General features: G+C 38.7%; 1 protein-coding gene across 11 annotated transcripts in view; it reads right to left on the reverse strand.

The window, feature by feature from the left end:
* Nucleotides 1-9,280: 9,280 nt before the first annotated feature.
* The window catches only part of ACTN2 (actinin alpha 2), a 120,840-nt gene continuing 109,521 nt past the window's right edge, over nucleotides 9,281-20,599 (reverse strand). For 4 of the 11 annotated variants that reach the window (XM_077175571.1, XM_077175570.1, XM_077175572.1 and 1 more), the window contains 5 exons: nucleotides 20,447-20,593; nucleotides 14,131-14,208; nucleotides 12,947-13,012; nucleotides 11,901-12,059; nucleotides 9,281-10,585 (listed from right to left, as the gene is read on the reverse strand). In XM_077175571.1, the coding sequence (XP_077031686.1) occupies nucleotides 10,427-10,585; nucleotides 11,901-12,059; nucleotides 12,947-13,012; nucleotides 14,131-14,208; nucleotides 20,447-20,593 (609 nt within the window). In that variant the 3' untranslated portion in view covers nucleotides 9,281-10,426. Of the gene's footprint in view, nucleotides 10,586-11,900; nucleotides 12,060-12,946; nucleotides 13,013-13,057; nucleotides 13,196-14,130; nucleotides 14,209-20,446; nucleotides 20,594-20,599 lie in introns of those variants that run through there. The other 7 variants (XM_077175575.1, XM_054629103.2, XM_077175574.1 and 4 more) reach the window with 4 other exon arrangements.

Here is a 20,599-nt window from a genome sequence, read left to right on the forward strand (position 1 = left end):
CAATATGTGTGTCCCTATCCCAAGGCTGACACACACCTGCAATTACCAAGATTTTTGAGGTGTTTTTTTGAGATGCTCTAACATATGGTGTGTTTGGAGGCAACATTCAAGCATTTGCAGTGAACATGTCCTTAAGCTTGAAATGTAGTGTTTTTTGGGTTTTTTTGTTTGGTTTGGCTTTTTTCTGTTACGGAGCATTGTTCTTATTTTGCTAAATTAGCCTGTCAAAATACTGTTCCATTTAATACATTCCCTTTAATACCAGGAGCAGCTTAGAGTTGCAGAGCAGTGAGTAAAGCAGGTGAGAACACAAAGCTGGCATCATTCCTGTGTGTGAGAAACCTGATCTTAGCACTGTGGGGAATTAGCCCTATTTAAACATCAGGTGCAGACATGGAGTCACACATCATGGTGAGAATCCTGGTTTCTGAAGGGGGTTATATGTGGTGGTTTAGTGAAGCTAGCGTCTTCCTAATTGCAGCAAGATTAAATCCAAATTAATATCCTTAGCAAAAGAAATAAAAACACTCTAAGATCGAGTTCTGGTGTTTATTCCAAGTATATTTGAATGTGTTTTCAAACCACTGCTTCCCCAGCTCCTCCCACACACAGAGATAAACTCTCACAAAAAGATCTTTTAAACCAGGCAGTGTTTGAAGCAAACAAAGCCGTCCTCATATTTTGATTATTTTTTCAGTGCCGAGGATCTGTTCACCAGCTTGTTACTCTACTTGCACACCCATGCATTCAAACAACACACTCACCTTACATGTGTGTAACATCAAACACAAGTCTTTAGCCCACTTTTAGCTTTTGGAGTTGTGTTTTAAATATCTCCACAATATTAACTACAAAAATACACATCTCCCATATTATTTGCCTTTATTTCTGAGGATGCAGTTCCTAATGGGTTTTTCACATAAGTACTCCTTATTTAAACAAGAAAGTAGAATTAGTTGTGTTACTATAGAAGAGTTGCATTTTAGAGAAATATATCCAAGCAAAGCATTTACAACTGCATGCAGAAGTCTGAAGGGGAAAGCAGATTAATCTGATTTCAGAGTACAGGTCTTGACACTCTTTTCTGTGAAGTTACCACTTGTGCTGTTTTGCTGCAGCTGGATTCTTGCCCAATTTTGATTACTAACTTGCACAACTTATTTCATATTTTCAGAATTTCCTCTGAGCTTAAGAATTACTATTTATTTTTAATAATTTTGTAGACCCACAACTTAGAGGGTGATTTTTCTGTGATCCAAATACAAATTATCTGTTCTGTATAAGTTAAATTATGATCTTAACATTTTTCTTCCAGGATCAAAACCTTACGTGAAGGTAAAAGAAAGCTGAGTGCTTTGAGATCAGTTCTAAGCACACTCCAAATGTCAGAATAGCCTATTAAAGATATTAAACCAACAACTTTGTTCTACATATTTACCAAAGATTTTGGACTTCACTACTTAAAAAAAAACCCAAAGTCTTCATGACAGTGAAAACAAACACACTTAGAGTGAACTGAGTATAACCTTTTGCATCTTTAGAGAATCTTTGTTGATGAAAGAGTGTATAAATGCCTGGAAGAACTAAAATGCAGGCATGAGAGGACTGGAAATTCAATAGGGGATGTAGTCTTAGAGCTTATTCATACTGCTGGCAAATTGTATCAACTGCTTTCAACTAGTTACAGGTTTGTGCCTGTAAATATTTTGTATTTATTTAATTACGAAATTTTGCAGCATTTTTAAAACTCTTAAGTATGCACCTTTCAGGTATACACATCAAAATCATAGAAGAGAGGCTGGTGGTGTTCTCTGGGCCATACCAGTCGATAGACAAGCTCAGAGATACAGACTCCAGGAGCTGAAGGCAATTGTCAGAGCACAAGCCCCAGGCATACTTTTGCTGCCTGTGCACTGTAAATGGGATTACACTTCTCCTGACAAGCACAACGGTTTGTGATCGACACAGCTTGAGATCTATGAAAATGTGGTGGCTGAGGAGGATTATAGAAAGGTTTGAGCAGCTCTGAATGGTGGACAATGAAAAAACAAAGCCAATCAGCCCAGCCATCTGCATCCTGGTAGTGCCACCACGGCACAATGAGGCAGAGAAAAGGGACGTGCACAGGTCCCTTTTGTGTGATGTGCGAGTGGCACTGGAGAGCTTCCAGCAGTGCATCCAGCTGTCAGGCATGGCTCCATCGCTGGGAGAAAGCAGCCTCAATTCTGTCACTTTCTTTCATTAAAAAGCAAAACTTGTGAGATTTTTCTTGCAAGGGTAGAGGGAATCTTTCTGTGTAAAATACCTTCAAAGACCAGTGCTCTACTTGGCTTTCTCTAACTTACACAGAGAAACAGCCCAGTATGTTGTCAACAATCTCTTAAAAATCATTATAGATTTTTAAGACTTTTATAGACAGTTCTCTTCTCATTAAAGGACTTTGAAACCGCATGGTTCATTCCGTTTGATTTAAAGTCTAACATGTTAGGTTTCAAAACTTTGTGGAAGCTGCTTATGAGCACAGACCTAACCGTGACATTTTCCCCACCCTTTCTATAGGCAGGCACCATCTCCCTTACCTTGAGAGGGATTTGAGCAATGCTATCCCCTCCCATGCATTCAATTAATTCTAGAAGAGCAGAAATAGAGGGGAGAAGGATGATGAGGTCAGGAGCAAGGAAACAGCAGCATGGATTTAAGTCCCAGATCTGAGGTAGAAAACAAGTTTAAGGAACCTCTTCCAGAAATATAAACCCTTCTAGAAAGTTTCTTTTGCTATAGATATTAACTATGACTAAAGAAAATTGTTGTCAAATCAACATACTAAATGAAAAAAAATGCAAGTGATACAACAATATAGAATTATCAGACAAAAAAAGAACCTTAATGCCGAAAGTCGTATGTATAAATGAAGAAATGAAGAAACATGAAAAAATACTCAGTGGGGATGTTAGTTCTAAGTCTTGCCTAAGCTTCAGAAATAAAATTGTGAGGAAAAACAAGCCTCTTACACCAGCAACAACATGGGCAAGAGACACTGACCAGGAATGCTGCTCTAGGGCAGAGTCTTTCTTTAGTTATCAGTAATACACATTTACATTTTAAAAAATGCCCAGAATGTACTTTGTCATCCTAAAGGCCAAGTATTTCCACCTGTTGGTTACTGATACCTGTCAGGTCCTACTCTTTGGCAAGTTCTCAACATAGAAGTGAAAAATTTCTGTTGTTAGCCTGTGGTCTACAATAATTCCTTTGAGTTTTTCTTTTCCTTTGGTATCTCTTTTTTGCCTTGTCCAGCTAAAGGACTTCACTTTGGGCCTTAACACTTGTTAAAGTGTTAAGGTGGCACTTAATAATAAAATGTATTAAGCAATCTAAGATCTGCTGACGTTCTCAGAAGTCTCTGTTAGCATTGCTACATCATGTTAGCATTTTCCTTGTATATTTTCCAGGATCAGGAAAGTGGTCTTTTTACAACCCCTCATGTAGTAGAGTCACTGTCAATGAGTTAAGCTTGGAGGCAACATAAGAGAGCTGCAAGAGAAAGTAGATCCAAGTCTCCCTGTATATTCTTGCACATGCAAATACTGTGTATTATCTTTCCCTCCTCTCCTGTTTGCTCTCCCATGTGCAGATAGGACAGGTACATTGGGAGCTGGCAAAGCCTCCAGGAGGGTATGAAGAGGGTAGAGGCTGGGGTGTTCGTTAATCACACTTAAGTCTCCCGTCCCCTCTTTCCTATGTAGAGCAAAACTCACTGCAAGCACTTGGATTTTGATGTCAGCAGGTGCTGGTGGAATAATCTGTGGTTTATATCTTAAATTTTCGTGTGGTACACAAACATCTTTCCATATAGAGCTGATGACTGAAGAGCATACTATAATTCCTGTCTATTGACGGGTCTGATAAGTACTTCAGGAGTAGCAGGTAAAGCTAAAGATATTAAATAAAAACAAAGAGAAGAACACTCTATTGCCTTAGTACAAATCAAGAATAACTGCATTCTGATCAAGCAGAAATAAAGTGTCTCCCTTTAAAATCCAGTTCAAGGGAGCCTTGAAATCATTAAACTAGATTTGAGTCAACATCTCCAGTCAGAAACATTTAAGCTCTAAGGGACAGTTGTTAAAAGTGGGAAGAGAGCAGTGGCAGACAGAGGCTGGTGTCTGAGTTAGAAGGGAAAGTGATCTGCCCAGAGACTGTAATGCTGGCAGGAAGAGGGATGCCTCCTCAGAAAAGGCAAATTAATGACCAGGACTGCTAAAGGCAATCCTGTCTGCAGAGCAGCACTTCAGTTAAAGGCCACCACTACAAGAAGGGGTAATGACCCTGATCAGGAATGTTGCCTCATTCCAAAAGGCAGAATGTTCATTTCACTATAGCTGTTCCAGTTGTCCCTTGCAAATAAGGCCAGCCAGGCCATCTGGGTTCAGGGTCTGGCTTGAAGAAACAATGAGTTTTACAGAAAATCTGCTTTAGCTCCCAGGAGAGCAGGAGTGTTGGGGCAGTCAGGTGGGGTCATAATTGAATGGTTTCAGTTTTTCATGCTGTAAGAAAATGAAAAAGCTCGTTATTAATTTTTGATGGATTTAAGGTGTTTGCACAACCATAATCAAAACAATTAGTTTGTAGTGCTGTTGGGACAAGTCTTCTTAAGTTTAGGTAGCTGATAAAAATGTATTTTTTGTTAAGAAGAATGAAAAACGTTAAAAAATGTATTGTCTTTTTTATATAAAGTTTACATTTTTCTTTTTGCATAATTTCCACTTCTTACAACTGCATATGCAGTTATACTAAAATGAAAAATGGGAAAAAAGTTAAATGTAATTCAATGGCTTAAGAATGTAATAATACTTGTACATTTTTATTTACATATTAAAAAACTGACATTTCAAGCCCATGAAGTGACCTACAAGTCACTTCAGATAATGAGACACTTATTATTTCCAAGTGCCAAAATTGTTTGCAGGGTAGTATGGGTGTTTGCCAGCTTGCTGTGGCAAATCAGGCCTTGTCAGCTTCCACTGGCAAATAATGAAGGTAAAAGTTAGAGGTGCAAGGGAGTGGTTGTCCCAAGACACTGCACAAATTACAGCAAGACCACCCAATGTTATTTCCTGTGCCTTTGGTTTAATGACAGCAGCAATAGACAAGATGTCAGGGATGTGGTGTTCGACCACATCACATCTGCCATACATGCTCATCACACTCACCTGGGTACCCCCCAAACATTACTGGATGTCTGATTTTCATTTAAATAGGTTTGCTAAAGAGTTTGTCACAACTGTTACTGAGGTTTGTTTCCTGGGAGGTAACATTTCCTCTCTCCTGGACTGCCTGTGTTTTGCAAACATTTAGTCGGAAAGCTGGAATCACGTCCATATTAATTCTGGTAGGTTACCAGAAGATAAAGAGATAACCAGAACAACCAAAAAGACTTTGGGAAACAGCTTGAAAAAGATTAAGGAACGAAAAGTAAATCTTTTTTTCAAGCATATCCAATAGGCTAGTGGAGGGGGTTTATAGGTGCAGTAGGTCCTACTGAAAGGAATACAGGAGCTCTCAAAGCAGATATATTACTTTGGCAGAAAAACAGCCTAAATTTTTGGCATCAGTGTGCAGAGTTCTACAAGTTTGGGATCCACAAATTACTGTCAGCTTTTGGTCACACACACTTACCATCTCCTTTTCAGACTTTTCCATTATTCCTCCAGTTCATAATGGTCAGAGCTAGGATACAAGTCTGAACAAGATGTTTGATACAGCCATTCTTTGCTTTTCTGTGGTGCCTTTTCTTAATTATAAGAATTTGCTGTGCCTGTACTGACAGTTCCATTCAAATCAAGACCAGACTTGCTGGCAACTTGTGCAAACATTTCTTCTCTTTCAGTCTTATCAGCAGACCAGCTAAAACCTGAAACAGGACCTTCAGTGTCTGAGCCAGAGGAGCTGTTCTATACCTGGGCTTCTGCCACAAGTATCCCTTATGCAGCTGGAAGGCTCCAGCTCAGGAGAGCACACAGGACAACCACTCCTCCCAAGGACAGTGCTCAAGGTCATTTTCCACTCAAAGCATTAAAAGGAATCCTGAAAGGAAGAAAGTTTCCATGTGTTGGGGCCAAATAAAACAGCCAGGTTTTGAAACAAAACAGCCAGGTGCAAGTAGATAAGGGATGGATGGGTGTTAAAATAGCCTCAGGACATTTTTTTCTCAGGACATTCATCCAACATACTCGATTTCCAAGTAATTAAAGCAATATGCTGATAAACAAATTTGTGAAAAGCAGTATTACAAATGCTAATGCAATTTCCCAAAACCTAGCAAATTAGCAGAGGAATTTCTTTCAAAGATTAAAATATGAAATCCTAGTCAAGCTCATATATGGAAAAGACTTGGCTTATTGTTTAATATAGCTGCCCTAATTAATGAGGGGAACGACTGGCACTCCTGGTACTGGCTCAAGGTTTGTTGTCTGAACACAAATGTTCTTTTGTTGGGAATAATAAACAACTTTCAGTGAAAGTAGGTGGCTAAGTCCCTAATTCCACAGTTATACAATCACTTTAAGGTAATGTAAATAGAGGCTGCTGCTCCAGGGGATAATCTACAGTTCTCAGCACTCTAGATATGTATTCCCAGCCAGCATGGTAACCAGACCAGGGAACTGTTCTATTTATAAATTAATGGGATCATGGAAAAAGCAGAGATAGACTTGTCCTTTGTGGTGGCAGCCCACACCTTGGGTTAAAATTAGAAAGGAATTACACATTTTAAAAAGAGACTAATGTGAAATAAAATCCAGCTTAGAACAGTCAGTTTTCCTATATAAAAATATTTGATCTAAAACAAGTAGAATCTCACCAGAACATGCTAACAACTGTCTGTAGTCCAGGCTTAATGCTGCTGAAGTGGCTCCCAAAGAAAATACCCTGTGAACACAAGCAGAAGGTAGACTTATGCACAACCAAGTAAGTGCACCAGTTGTTAACCATGAGGCTTGGGGAAGAGAGGCACAGGTAATGAATAGATATTATTTTCTCATTAAATATTACTGGAACTATTTGTAGAAGCCTACCAAAAATATTGATATCATTACAGTGAGGAAAGCATGTTCATTTACTAATGATGATCAAACTATTACTACTTTACAGAATTAGCCTCAACTACAAGCTATTTCAGTCAAGAAAGGAAACTGCTTACCATCCAAATCCAGCTGCTAACTGGAGCTATATTCCTCCTTCAGTGAGACCACTTGTGTCTGGGAAAACCTTTACAGACACCATGAAGAACCTGAATAAAAGAACATGATCTCCAAGAATTCAGAAACGGAACAACAGGATGTTCTGATGAAAATACAAGCCTCTAGGAATGGCTCTGACCCAAGCCTTTTGTGGTCAGTGGATAAAAAAACAGTGATGGAAACTGTGTACAAAGAAGGGAGGTGTGAAGGTAGCAAACAGCTGACAGCAGATTTCTACCTGTATCAACACCTTTTAAAAATCAGTGTCTGAAAATTATTACAATGAAATCAAAATTATCTTGGCAGGAGATTTTTCAAAGAACTGCTGTATTCATGTAAAGTCACAGAAGTTATCTGTATTACAGTCATTTAAGCAACTTAAAACCTAACCAACTTTTGTGGACTGTAATTTATTCTACAATCTTCATTCACATGTTCATCAAAATAATGCTATACCTCCAGCTACTGAACCTTGATTTGGCCCCTGTGATTGACACATTTATTACTCCTGACTCAACTACTGTACTTTTTTCATAGTAAAACTAGTTCGCTGCCAGAATTATGTGGACAGAAAACATTGCTGTGTTGATTCCCAGTGGAAAGAGTGATTCCTGCAGAAATATACAAATGCCACCTACTAAAAACAGAGCCTTAGAGGAAAAGAAAATCTCTCTGTAAAACCCACAGTCCCTGAACATGATCACAGAACATTTTAAAGGACTTTGAGGATTACCCTCTCTAGGGTAAAATAACGCAGTTTACTTATATTGGTCCTGGGAGAAACATTTTATGATACATCGTCATTTTACACAAAAGTCATGTAAAAGTAATAATTATGGTATAACATTTTTAGGCAAGTGTGAATGGATAATTAATCCCTGCAGTTCTCAGCCACTGGTTCTGTTCATTCTGCTTTAGAAATTAGAAACCTGATATAAGATTGGAAAAATTACTTTTCAAGTTTTTCTCTTGCTTCTGATAACATTATCTCTCACATGCTTTGATCAACAGAACGCAGCTAAAGGAGCTTAGAAGTCCCGTCCATACTATCAGAAACAGGAGTAATATCACAATCTATATCCACAATAGTGGATAGAGAACATGAACCTGAGAGAGGTGTAAGATATAAACTTTGTGCCAATTTTTTTTGCATAATGTCCTGCCTGTAGCACTGACATTTTGCTTTTGTGCCACACTTTTCAGAAGTTTTATTCTTCCAGTTGCATTAAACCGTGACAATGAGAGATAGATAGATTTATTTTTTAATAGGATTCAGCTTGACCGGCCGTCATTTAGCTGGAGATGGCTTTGCTTTAAGGCAGAGCTTCCTGACTTAGTTTGTACAGGCACTGTGATCACAGAAGGAGATGGCACTGCACCATGCCCTTATCAGCAGTGGCTGTAGCAGCTTCTGGCTGTGTGCAAGGCTCCACGTGCACTGTAGGAGATGAGATCCTAGCCCTAACAAGTCCTCTGCTGGCCTCTGTACACAAGGGAGAAGGAAGAGGTATTTGGTCATTGTCTGTCTCCTCTGGGATTGTTTTAAAACGCTCCCACTCCACCCACCTTAACCTGCAGGGTGCCTGTTTCAGGATTGAAATCACACACAGAATTTTAATGCTTGCCATTCCATAAATTTCCAAACAATGGCCAGAAAAAGCACCGTTGCATACTTAACATCTGCTTTTTTTGCACATGAGGAAAAAGTGACATACAGAAAAGTTAAGGCCAATGTCCTCAAAAGCAGTAGTGCCTCTGTCCCACTGAAATCAATCTAAGCTTGGAGTCTAACAAGTTAGGGACATCTGTGCTCAGGTGACCTAAATGGAAAGTCTCCAACTCATCCTGAGCTCCATCTCTCTTCATGAAAACAGACCTATACCTCCAGCACACAGAGACTGTTGTTCACGCAGACACAATGTATTGAAATGTGTGACAGATTTTGAACTTTTTGCATCTGAAAACTCCTTTGATGTTCAGAGATGTTTCCAGTTCATAGAGGGAGCCACTAGGTTAATTGCCAACGACAGAGTCTCATAAGGTTTTGAAAAGCAGACTTTATTTAATAGGCACATCATTGCTTTAATAGCACTGGGCTGCACAGCTTGCTTCACCATTTGTAAATGGTTTTGTTTGATTACATTGCATTTCCTCAGTGTCAGTAGGATTCAAGTAAAAAAGTTACTGCTTTTATTCTCTGTCATTTCTCAAGATGGAAAAAACCAGTAAACGTCTCGCGCACAGGAGCAGGGTACAGACAGAACTGCCTGCGACGCAGCAGAACTCAAGACAAAGTGAATTCTGAGCGCTGAACAGTTAAAGCTGCAAGACAACCATACTACATTTGCTCAGATGGGAGTTTGCTTTATGCAGGATAGAGATGAATGTTGCCCACTAATACATATAATAATGCATTTTTATACTGAGAAACAAAGACTGTCCAACATAGACAAGAATGAGGGTTTCATAACAAAACAGTTCACATGAAATTAGCTTTTCTGATTATAAAAGTTGTATTCCCTCAGCTGCAAAAGTTAAAGGCCTAAAAGAAAAGAACTGCTTACAGAGCTCTAAAAATGCACTTTAATCAGCTTTTCCCCCTTATATTACAACTCTTTGAGACAAAAGCATAGCATTCTGGATTTTTTTTGCAATTAAGTAGTTTATGTGGTTGTTATATTTCTTCCCTGAAAATCTGCATTTTAGTATTTTATTAAATTCCACCAATAGAAGCATACAAAATCAGAAATCATAAGAGGAAAGTAATATTGCTCTATGAAAGAAAAAAAGCATGACTTCTAAAACAGTTTTCTGAACATCATAAAAGAAGCGCATATGGCATTGAAACATTTTGAAAATGGAGAAATATTTTTTGTGTTTCAATGTTTTTAGGTTTTACATTCTGTTTTCTGAATGTATATTTCCAAAATTAATATCTTTCAATTTTTTAATAGATTTTCTAGCATTGCATAGGACGGACAACCTAAAACCAACAAGGCAGGTATCTAGCGTGCTGCACACTTTAATATACACCGGTTACATCAGTTACTAGCACTTTACACTGACGGTACCTACTGTATTTGTAAAATTTGTTTTTAAATCAGCTTGTCAAAGCTTTTGAGAAGCAATCTGGGCAATAAGGTGGGTATTTTTAGTGTCTACCATGAATACAGCCAGTTACTGACTCAGAGGTCGCTCTCTCCATACAGTGCTGATGAAAAAGAGGTGTAATCCAGAGCCCCAGGAACAGAGCCTGGGCCAGTGTACGGAGGCATTCTCTTGATGCAGTACTGAGCCTGCTCAGGAGGCAGCTCTCGACGCAACTCATCTGCCAGGATATAAGGCTGGGAGGGGGAAAAGGATTGACAAATTCAGTATTTGTTCTTCAAAATCACAAAATATATTTATTTTCTGTAACTAATAGATTTGGGCATCTTGCCTATTTTTCTGAGAGCAAATATTTTCCTCGGTAAATTCCATCACAAATTAGGAGTTGAATTCCACCAACAAACTGATTAGGTCAAAATGCAGTGTCAGGATATGTGACTGCCTATGTTAGCTACCAAGCACTGTGCAGCCATGGGCAGACTGCTACAGATACAGCTTATTCCTAGATAGTCAGTATCTCTGCAGTGCACTACTGCCCCTTCTGCAGTGACAGGACAGATGCAGGTAGTTTCTCTTAGTTTCAAGGTTCTAATATATGTGTAAAGAAAGATGCATTATTTTTCTTAATGGCATGCATTTATGACATGAAGGATACCCTCTGTTAACAGACTTGACATTGCTTAAAATAGCAATCTAATTAAACCACTTTTTCCTGAGACCATCTTCCACATGAATTGCTACTGAGAACATGTCTGGAATTTAAAATGTGGTCCACATTAACTGAAATCACAAAATCAATACAAGCAGCTGGAATGAGAAAATCAATAGAGTGAGCTTGGGCAAATAGACCTGTACTGCTGTGATCTCTCCTTTCTCCACAGCAGAGGATTGGTTTTGTGGCAGCATTGTTTATGGCCCTGACTCCTCCAGAAGCTCTTGTGTTGCCATTATACTCCCTTACATCTTCAAACACCACTCAGTCACAAGTGCATCTGGCAGTGGGGATGAAAGTATGCCAAATTCAGGAGCTTTCTCTACAAACCCAGTAACTACAGGAGGCTTCCTCCTGCTGCTCCTTCTAGGATGTGGATGCACCACATTGCATCATCCTGTTGAGTGAGCTGTCCAGTCACAACATGGCTCACAATCAGGGTTAGCCTTGTGCACCTGATCTAGGCTATGTTCCAGAGGGCAAAACTGCATTGAAACATCCAGACAACAGCATGAAAGGCAGAACAAGTTCCCCACTAGTCAAAGCTGTAGTGTGGAAATAACCTGATGTAGAATATACAGATCAACCATCTAAGTCTTGTCTAAGATGTCTAATTTTATGTTGGCTCTTTATGATATGAGGATACAAAGACCAAGCCTTCTATTCTGCACCTATTTCAGGTAAGAGCCTTGGTTCCAAACAAGAAGAAAACGCACATGCTTTCACTGAAGTCTGACAAACTGCAAACAAAGCTTCACTATTACTAAAAGGCTTGTAACAAGAAGGGCTAAACAGGAGAGCAATTGAATCCTTGCAGCAGCAGCAGCATGGTGACTGACCTTATCTGAAGCCAGGATTCTGAAGGAAGCTATCACTTGCTCAGCCGTGTCGGTGTCTGCCGTTTCTCTGGTCATGAAGTCAATGAAGGACTGGAAAGTGACAGTTCCTTGCCCATTGGGGTCAACCAGAGACATGATCCGGGCAAACTCAGCTTCACCCTTTCACAAAATCCAAAACAAAGAAAATGGTCACCATAATACTGATCTCCAGCAGCCCAAGCCTCTCATGAGCCAGTCAGAACCACTGGCTATAGAGCTTATAAAGCATCTTCCTGACTTGGGAACATCAACAATCAGAGCCAATTAAATCTGCACCTTAAATGCCCACCCCACTTCTGTAAAAAGGACTGTGCTTTTGGAAAGTGTATCCTTTGTCCTGAATACATAATATGTACCTTCAATTAAATGTCACCATATTCTCTCCCTCCCACAGTACCAGTTTAGCTTGTTCTAACTTAACACTTCATTTTCCATCTCATCCTAAAGCCATTGTAATTTAGGCATCATGCAGGGAAGTGAAACAATAGCCCAACAAGCAGGGTAGTCACAGATCCACAGAACTAAGAAGGGAAACAATTCTGAAAATTTCATGCCAAATACAGGACAGCTTAACTAAGGATAATCTCTTTCTTTTCCATAAAAAAGGTGAACGTCAGAGGAAATTTTTAGAACAAATAATTGAAGCAAGAAAAATGTAACCCCCAAGGCAAGTTTATAAAAGTTAAACAGTATCAAACTCATTCTTCGTCATGCAGGTAGAAAAGGATAAATTTACAAAAACATCAGTTTAATAACTGTAAATTTCAATTTTTAAAGTTTCATTAATTCAAAGAGCAATGCAGTGCACCATAGAATATGGTTTTCAAGTGTCTTGTTTTACTTTTAACTTCCCTTTTAACCATTTGAAAATAAAGAAAAAGCAAAGAAAGTATTGTCTAGTGTGAATGACATTAGTATCCTCTCTATTTAGATAAGCTTTAGTATTGCTGTGGTTAACATTTTAGCTGCAAGCAGAATCAGCTGAGATTTTTTCTTAAAGCTCGTACCAAATCATAACCCATTGAAATTAAGCAAGCTCTGAAATCATCGTGGTCCATCAATCCATTCTTCCTCTATCGACCAAAACAATGTAAGGAATATAGAAGGGAGGGTTTGAAGAATCCAAGGTAATTTCCAGAGAGATGATGAGTTTGGACCATTGGCATATTGGATCCAGTGCATGAACAGTATTCATTGATGTTGCCCGATCAGGTCACCAGAACCATCATCAGTTTTAAAAAAAGAGGAAGAAGTAACTAACATATTACACACAGGAAAGAGACATTTTCACCACAAAAAAAGTAACATCAGGAAAGGTCAGGGGAGAGATAAGGGAGAAGAGGAGATGAATGGGACAAGAATACAGGGAACACAACCAGAGAAGACAAAGAGAAGAGCGAGGAGAAAAATTTGTTACTAAATTAGTCAAACTCAGTAGATGTTCAAGCTGCCTCCCTGATATGAAATATCTTTGAAATGTTCTGTGTGGAATCTCTAGCAGCCAAAACTACAGTGAAAAAAATGAAATACTTCATTCCAAGGCCAAAGTAAATACATTATGAGAGCAGTCTGCTGATATATGGGAAATAAGTACAGGGATTTTCCCTCTGCAGGCTGTCAAGACCCTGAATACAGCAGAGATGTGCATAATGGCTTAAAGGATGAGACCTGCAAGACTTAGAAGGAGATCAGTTGAAGACCTAGTATGAAATGAGGTTGCTCATTTTCCGGGCAATAACATATCTGCAACATTCTAGACTTGAGGCTGAGTAAACACAAAATGGCATGAGAGTAAGAAGGTAAATAAATCTTTCTTCTGTGCTGTGATAGATTGCAGTGGCTTGGAGAGAATTGCGTCATCCTGTATTAGGAGAGAGCGTAAGAGAACTTGTATTGAGCCTGAGGGAAGGAAAATTGACAAAAGTCTGAATGCAACAAGCATAAGAGCTCTCCTAGTCATCTAGTAGTGTCCAAATAAAATACCTCAAACCAAGTAAAACAAACAAACTGAAGAATCTTTGAAAAATGAAAAAAATATAGCTCAAAGTGATGCTGACAGTCCATCTAAACCAGTTGTCTTCCCAGAGGCAGGATCTTTTCAAAGCATTATGACCAACAGATTGGAGTTTAAACATGCAAACTTTTTGGCTATTGTTACATCTGAAAATAGAATTATTTTAGTTTCCTCTACCTGCAAGTCATTTCCAACCTGTCCTAGACTGATGAGGCAGGCTTTAAATTCATCAGACTGTAGATTGTCAGATTCGTCCTAGCATCCCATCACAGGCCATGCATTTGGGAAGGGAAAGGAAAGAAAAGTCACAGATCAGGTTAGTTGGTTAGTAAAGAACCTTCCATTCACAAATTAAAAATTACATTCTTCCAGAATTTCATGGAAATGTAATGTCAACATATGCAATGAATTACCTAAAAAGTGTGCAGTTTTTGCAGTTTCATTCTTTAGACTTTTTCTTAGTAGAAGAGGGTCCTCACTTCAACTACAGAGTTAAAACTCTGATTCCTTCCATCTTTTTTTAAAAATACCTTTGCTAACAAGGCAGATTGCATTCTATGAACTTCCATTTGCTTCCTTCCTTTTCTGTTGTCATGCAGTGTACTGGAAGTACTGGAATGATCTGCCCGGAAAGGAGGTGGAGTCACCATCCCTGGATATGTTTAAAAAAAGACTGGATGTGGCACTCAGTGCCATGGTTTAGTTGAGGTGTCAGGGAATGGGTTGGACTCGATGATCTTGAAGGTCTCTTCCAACCCAGTAATTCTGTGATTCTGTGATTCAGTGTATGTGAGATGCAATAAAAATATCACTGAACCCGGGCAAAACATGGTTTCCCCACTCAATTACTGTTACTTCATTCTTGATCTGGTAATACTACTTAATATAATATGCATATCTCAAAGGAGACAAATACAAAATAAATTTATAATTGACAACTTATTTTCAGTTATCAGTCTTCTTTAACAATATATATAGTCAGGTTTTGCTTTGAAAACTGACTTTAAACATGCATTGAATTCCAGGTTAAATGGTTCCTAGTAAAACCACATCAAACTGGAGCATAGTTCTGAACCAATATATTTTTCTATTTTGCAGGTGAAGAAAGTCCCACTAACTTCTTTAAAACAGACTGGCTTGTCTTTTTCTTCGTGTTCTTACAAAATGTGTCCTATCAGAGGGGTACTTTAGAGTGAGTTAACATAAATACAATTAAGGAGATATTCCAAGATGAAAAATTATTACCCTTATTGATTTTACAGATAGTTTGGAGAAGATCCAAGGTTTTCTGTCTGCTACATACTTGCCTGCTAGATGAATAATTTATTTTTGAACATTTCTATATAGCTATGCATAGGTAAAATTATAAGAGTTTAACAAATGCACTGGGCTTATTTAATATACTAATAGGATGAAGTGGTGCTTTAGTAAGTTAATAACACCATGCATTTTTAAAATATCATGCTGTTATTGACTCCCTCTGCATCAACATCCACCACCCCCATAAAAGAAAGATGAAAACTAACAGTGGGAAGTCAATGAAGAGGAAAAAAGCAAAGTTACAAATCTGGAGCAGCATTTAGTTAAGAGCCATAATCACAGTAGTTTCTAGCCTTTAATATTTCCATTTTATATGATGATTCCTTTAAAGCTATGATGATGCTATAAAGCATTCAAATTGGCTTATTTTATCATTCTCAAAATGTTAATCTAGGCCGGTTTGAAACTTTCAAAAGCTGTCCTGGAGACAGGCTATGGCAGGTCCCACCAGGGGTGAAGTTATTCATTTTACCTCATTTCTAAAGCTGAAGATACTTCTGTGTGACTGCAAACAAAATCATACAGAAATGAGAGCTAAGAGCCAAATCCTACCCCACCATCTCCTCTACTCGGTGTTGGTGGAGGATCACCAGCTACCACCCCATCCACAGAGGGTGGGTGGGTGGGCAGTGTGTGCAGGAGCTGCCCAGCCAGGCACACACAGCAGCAGGAGCTGAGGCAGTGAAGGGCAGATGGGAGTGAGGGGCTGGCACATGCTCCAAAATACCATTTTCTTTAGGAGAGAAGTGCAGTGGTTGTGCTGCAGCTCAGAACAGTCATATGGTTAAGTGGGACTCCCCAGTGAGGGTCCAAGTAGTAGTGCCAAGTGCTATAGCAGGTTTTCACATTCTTGTAGTGAAATTTTCAAATCTTCATCATATGTTGCCTAAAAAAAGCATCTTTGAAGTATATCAGAGTTTCATGGAATTCAATGGCATTTTGCAATTAAAGCATAGATCAAGCCCATGTGGAGGCTTTCTCAATTGGAAATGGTTCTTGACATTTACTTTTATTGTTTGCAGACCAACATTAGGAGCTGAAATTAATCTTTTAACAAATATAAATAACTTTGCCTTGTTTATATTTTCCTTCCAATGCAAAGAAAAACACTAAAATCTCCTTCATGTTTCATTATTAGTCCCCAGAAATCTTTTCCCTTCTTCTTGTGACTTATATGTGACCTTATAAAACAAGTGAACTTCTGAGTCAAACTAATCCATTCTTAAATATGTCCTTAATTTTCCTGAATGCTAATCGACCTGCATAAGCCTAAACATATGATTCCTTTAATAGAGAGCTGTTGTTTTTCTGTTAGCAAAATATAGGGTGGCATGACGCTATTTTTCTGCATGCAGAGCTCCTACTTGAAATCTGGAGTTTGCAGAAAAATCAATAGTAGAATGTATTAGCAGCCATTAAAATAGTACAGGGAGAGCAGCTGCAGATATTTCATCACGTACTTTGCAATCTTATTTAGAATTTACTAAATATACTTAATCTGAAAAAGGAATCCCTGCATAAAGAAATGTCAAAACCAGTGACTGACAACCTATCTGTGTGGTATCCTGATTTGGCTGCATACCATTATTCAGCTATGCACCATTTTGAACACTTCTAAACCGCTTCTGTGATTCAGACATTGTGTCCCACTTTCTCTTTTTTTCTCCATGCAGTCACATTAAGGAAGGAAATATAGCAGCAATGCTAAAGATTTATATTTATAACTACAACTAGACTGTGCCTTCAGGCACAATTTCTAGCAAGGAGTGGGGCAGCAGGGGTAAGCAAGGGTAAGCATCAGCACCCTCAGGAATAACCCCTGGGGTGCCAGCATGTGTACATGCCTGCTGGGAACACAAGAGCCAAGAGGGCTCACGCCCCCATGAGCAAGGGGAGAGCCTGTTTGCCATTTGCCTTTTCAAGGATGACTTGTAAAGCTCTCTGTGCCAGCACATCTTTGCTGGGGATGCACTGAGAGAAGCGTGACTCTTCCTGCCCTTGTAATTCTCACATGCACTGTGAGAATTTTTTTTTAATATATTCTTCTCAGGGAGGAAGACAGGGGTTCCTTTTTCAGATTCACAAGTAAAGGAAGTTGTTTCTAGAAGCACCCTAAAAAGAGTTTTTAGATTTATGTGTACCAAAATACATACTTTAAAATGGGGAAAGGAATTGCATATTAGTACTTTGCTGACATCCTCAACACACACTGTCAGACATTAAGAAATGTCTTAAATGTGAGAAATGCCACACAAGTCAGAGCTATACCATGCATAAATTATTCTGTTGTACTTAGATATTTAAAGCCTCCTTGTCAGTGACAGTATTAATTTTTGAGATCCTTTCTGGCTATTCATCATGGTGAACAGCAATCCAATCCTTCAAGTGTATTTTAAACTATATCAAGCATTCAGAAATACTGCTAAGTGCCACAAAATTTGTACATATATTGTTAATTCCATCTGACATGAAGAAGACAGTATTTTTCATGCTAGTGCTTATGTTCAGATAATCCAGTTTTATCTTCATTTCTATTTAAGGAAATCAAAACCATAAAATAATCCATTACTGCCTTCTCTTTCTAAAGATGAACAAATATAAAGTCTTCATTATTTTATGTACACTGAAGTAAGTCTGAAGTACCCTGAATTGCCTTCATTCACCAACACTAAATATTCAAATGTGCAAGGACACAGGAAAGATAGAAAAATGAAAAACAAGCCTGTCTTTCTCCAACATGTTTGTTCAAAGCCTCCTTTTAGCCTTTGTAGATTGAGTTGCATCTGTCCATTAAATAACAGTGTAATTTAATCCTTATAAACTTCTCTTTTATCAGTGCTTCTACTATCTGTTCCTGCAAAAAGCCTGGCTTGATGGTTGAGTCATTTTAGATCTTATCTTCTTCCTTTCTTTAACTTGCATTATGCTACAGAGAAAATAATTGTTACACTCTGTCAATGAAAACGTCCACCTAGACCAGTTTCCCTTGTTCGATTCTGAGGGTGGGGTATACTAAAGAGGGCATTTGTAAAATGGTGTTTTCCTTATGTGATCCTTCCAGACCTCTATTTTTAAGCCATTGGATTATATCTGTCATGGGGAAAGGCAGGGTCTACAGCTAAGCTTGCAGACCAGGCCCAGGTTGTTGAGGCCACAGAAACAGATGAGGATGTATGACAGATAAAACATCTGTCACCTTCTGCTTCTGACCTGGCCATTCAGGCTTCCTTCAACAGGAGCCAGGACAAAAGGGACACAGCCTAAAGCCATGACCCATTATAGCCTGAGGAAAGAGACAGTCAGGAACACGTAAGAATCTAAGAGCTGGGCAGCAATTTTGTGTTACTCATTATTGTTGTAGCCCATCTCCAGCGTGCTAGCAGCTGTGTGACACAACCACCTTCTTTCAGGTCATACAGCCTTTCCTAAGGCCTTGCTCTGTGTTATGCTTTCGTATTTCAGTGTCTTACTGCATCTGCAAAGCCTGAAAATCCATGACAGTAGGGCTGGTTGGTGTAGGATTTAGCTTCTCCCTTCAAGCAGCCTGAGGCACCAAGAGCTGACTGTGATATTTCCTCTGCCACAGAGCCAGCCTTGCTGCAAGTAGGACAGAGAACTCACCTATGAGCTACAAAGGTACAGGGATGCTAGAAATGCCCATCCAGCATAAAATAGACTTGGATTCAGTCACTTTGCCTCCTTATCTTTAGGGAACTGTCAAATCTTTGTGCAAACACCTTGGTTTCCCTTAGAGAAGTCTCTCAATTCAGGCATGTAATTTATCCAGGCCTGGTACTATGTCTGCTTTTAATAGCTCTAATTGCTCAATTATTTGCTCCCGTGCATTGGGAAAGCCATTTGGTATGCTACTTCCTTCCACCCCAGGAAAACTATCTCTGCTTTTGTGATGTTATATTCTGCTTTCTTAGAAAATACAAAAAAGAATTATGCTGTACTAGAATCACATTAAGATTTTTCCATAGAATCCATTCCTAGTTCTGTGTAGCTACATTTCCCTATGCTTGTATGTTTCTTCAGCAAGCAGAGGTTTGATAATTCTGGTCTTCTTCTTAAATAGTTAGGTGTATTCTAAAGAAGGCTTAGTAAACTGACTATCAGCATCCATTGCATATCAAATGAAAGTGCATGTATGGGCAACCAATTTGAATTGAGCTGGACCAACAGGATGTAGGTGAAAAGGAAGTGGCATTTTGCTGTACCCTGAAATTATTTGAAGGACTGACTTTACAGACTGGTGCTGCATTCTATGTTTTCAGTATTTGAACTGTGAACTTGGTTTTAAAGGTGGGTTCATGTGAGCACAGAGGCATCAGAATTAATTCATGTTCAGATTGTTCTCCAACTGCAAATGTCAGATCCCCATCTGCATATATTTTGCTATTGTGTATATTAATAGTTACCTTTATAACACCCTGTCCATAAATACTGCATAACTCACAGAAGTGAGTTAAGTTTCTTCACAGCACAATTTTCCTTCCTACTTTTTTATTCATCCATATTTAGAAAACTAAAAAAAGGAACAGCCTCTTATTTCCCACATACAGCCAGAAAAATAAAAGATATTCCTGGACAGCTGTAAGTGTCCCAACTATATTCCCTACAAATAAATTTCTAGGGACACAAGTTGTGATTCAAAGGGGAAAAAAACCTCTGTGATATAGATTACAGCTAAATTTAATGAGATAGAAACAACAGCAAGTACTTAGAACATACTGTACAGTCTTAAAATAAAAGAGTCATGTTATTTTCCAAAACACATGAATTTATGCAGTTCTGCTTATTATTTGAACAAATACTAAATCATATTAGCAGAGCTATAACTCTGCATTACACTTAAAAAGCAAAAATTAATCTTTAATTTATTTGCACAATGCTACTGGGCTATGGGGAGCCCTGGGCAACATGATCTAGTGGATGGTACCCCTGCCCAAGGTGGGGAGAGTGGAACTAGATGATCTTTAAAGCCACTTCTAACCCAAGCCATCCCATGACTTTATAAATTCTTTCTTAACTGATCTTTTTTTCTCTTTTAAAAAGAGCCCATTGCTAGCTCATTTGAAGGCTTTTTAAAAGGCTTATGTTTGGAATGCCAAGAAACTCGCTTTTGGGAAGAATAAATATTGCTAGTTGAGAAAAAGCAGGAGTACTGTACCCTGTCAAAGTGATTGAATGATGCTCTGAAGTCATTCATCTGTTCCTGGGTGATACCCTTGGCATCTCTTGTGAGGATCTGAGTCTCAACCTCATTGATAGTTCGAGCAATGGTGGTAAGCAGGAGCTCCCATCCAACACGGATGTGCTATGA

This window comes from Agelaius phoeniceus, chromosome 3 (genome assembly GCF_051311805.1).
Source record: "Agelaius phoeniceus isolate bAgePho1 chromosome 3, bAgePho1.hap1, whole genome shotgun sequence".
NCBI classification, from domain to species: Eukaryota; Metazoa; Chordata; class Aves; order Passeriformes; family Icteridae; genus Agelaius; species Agelaius phoeniceus.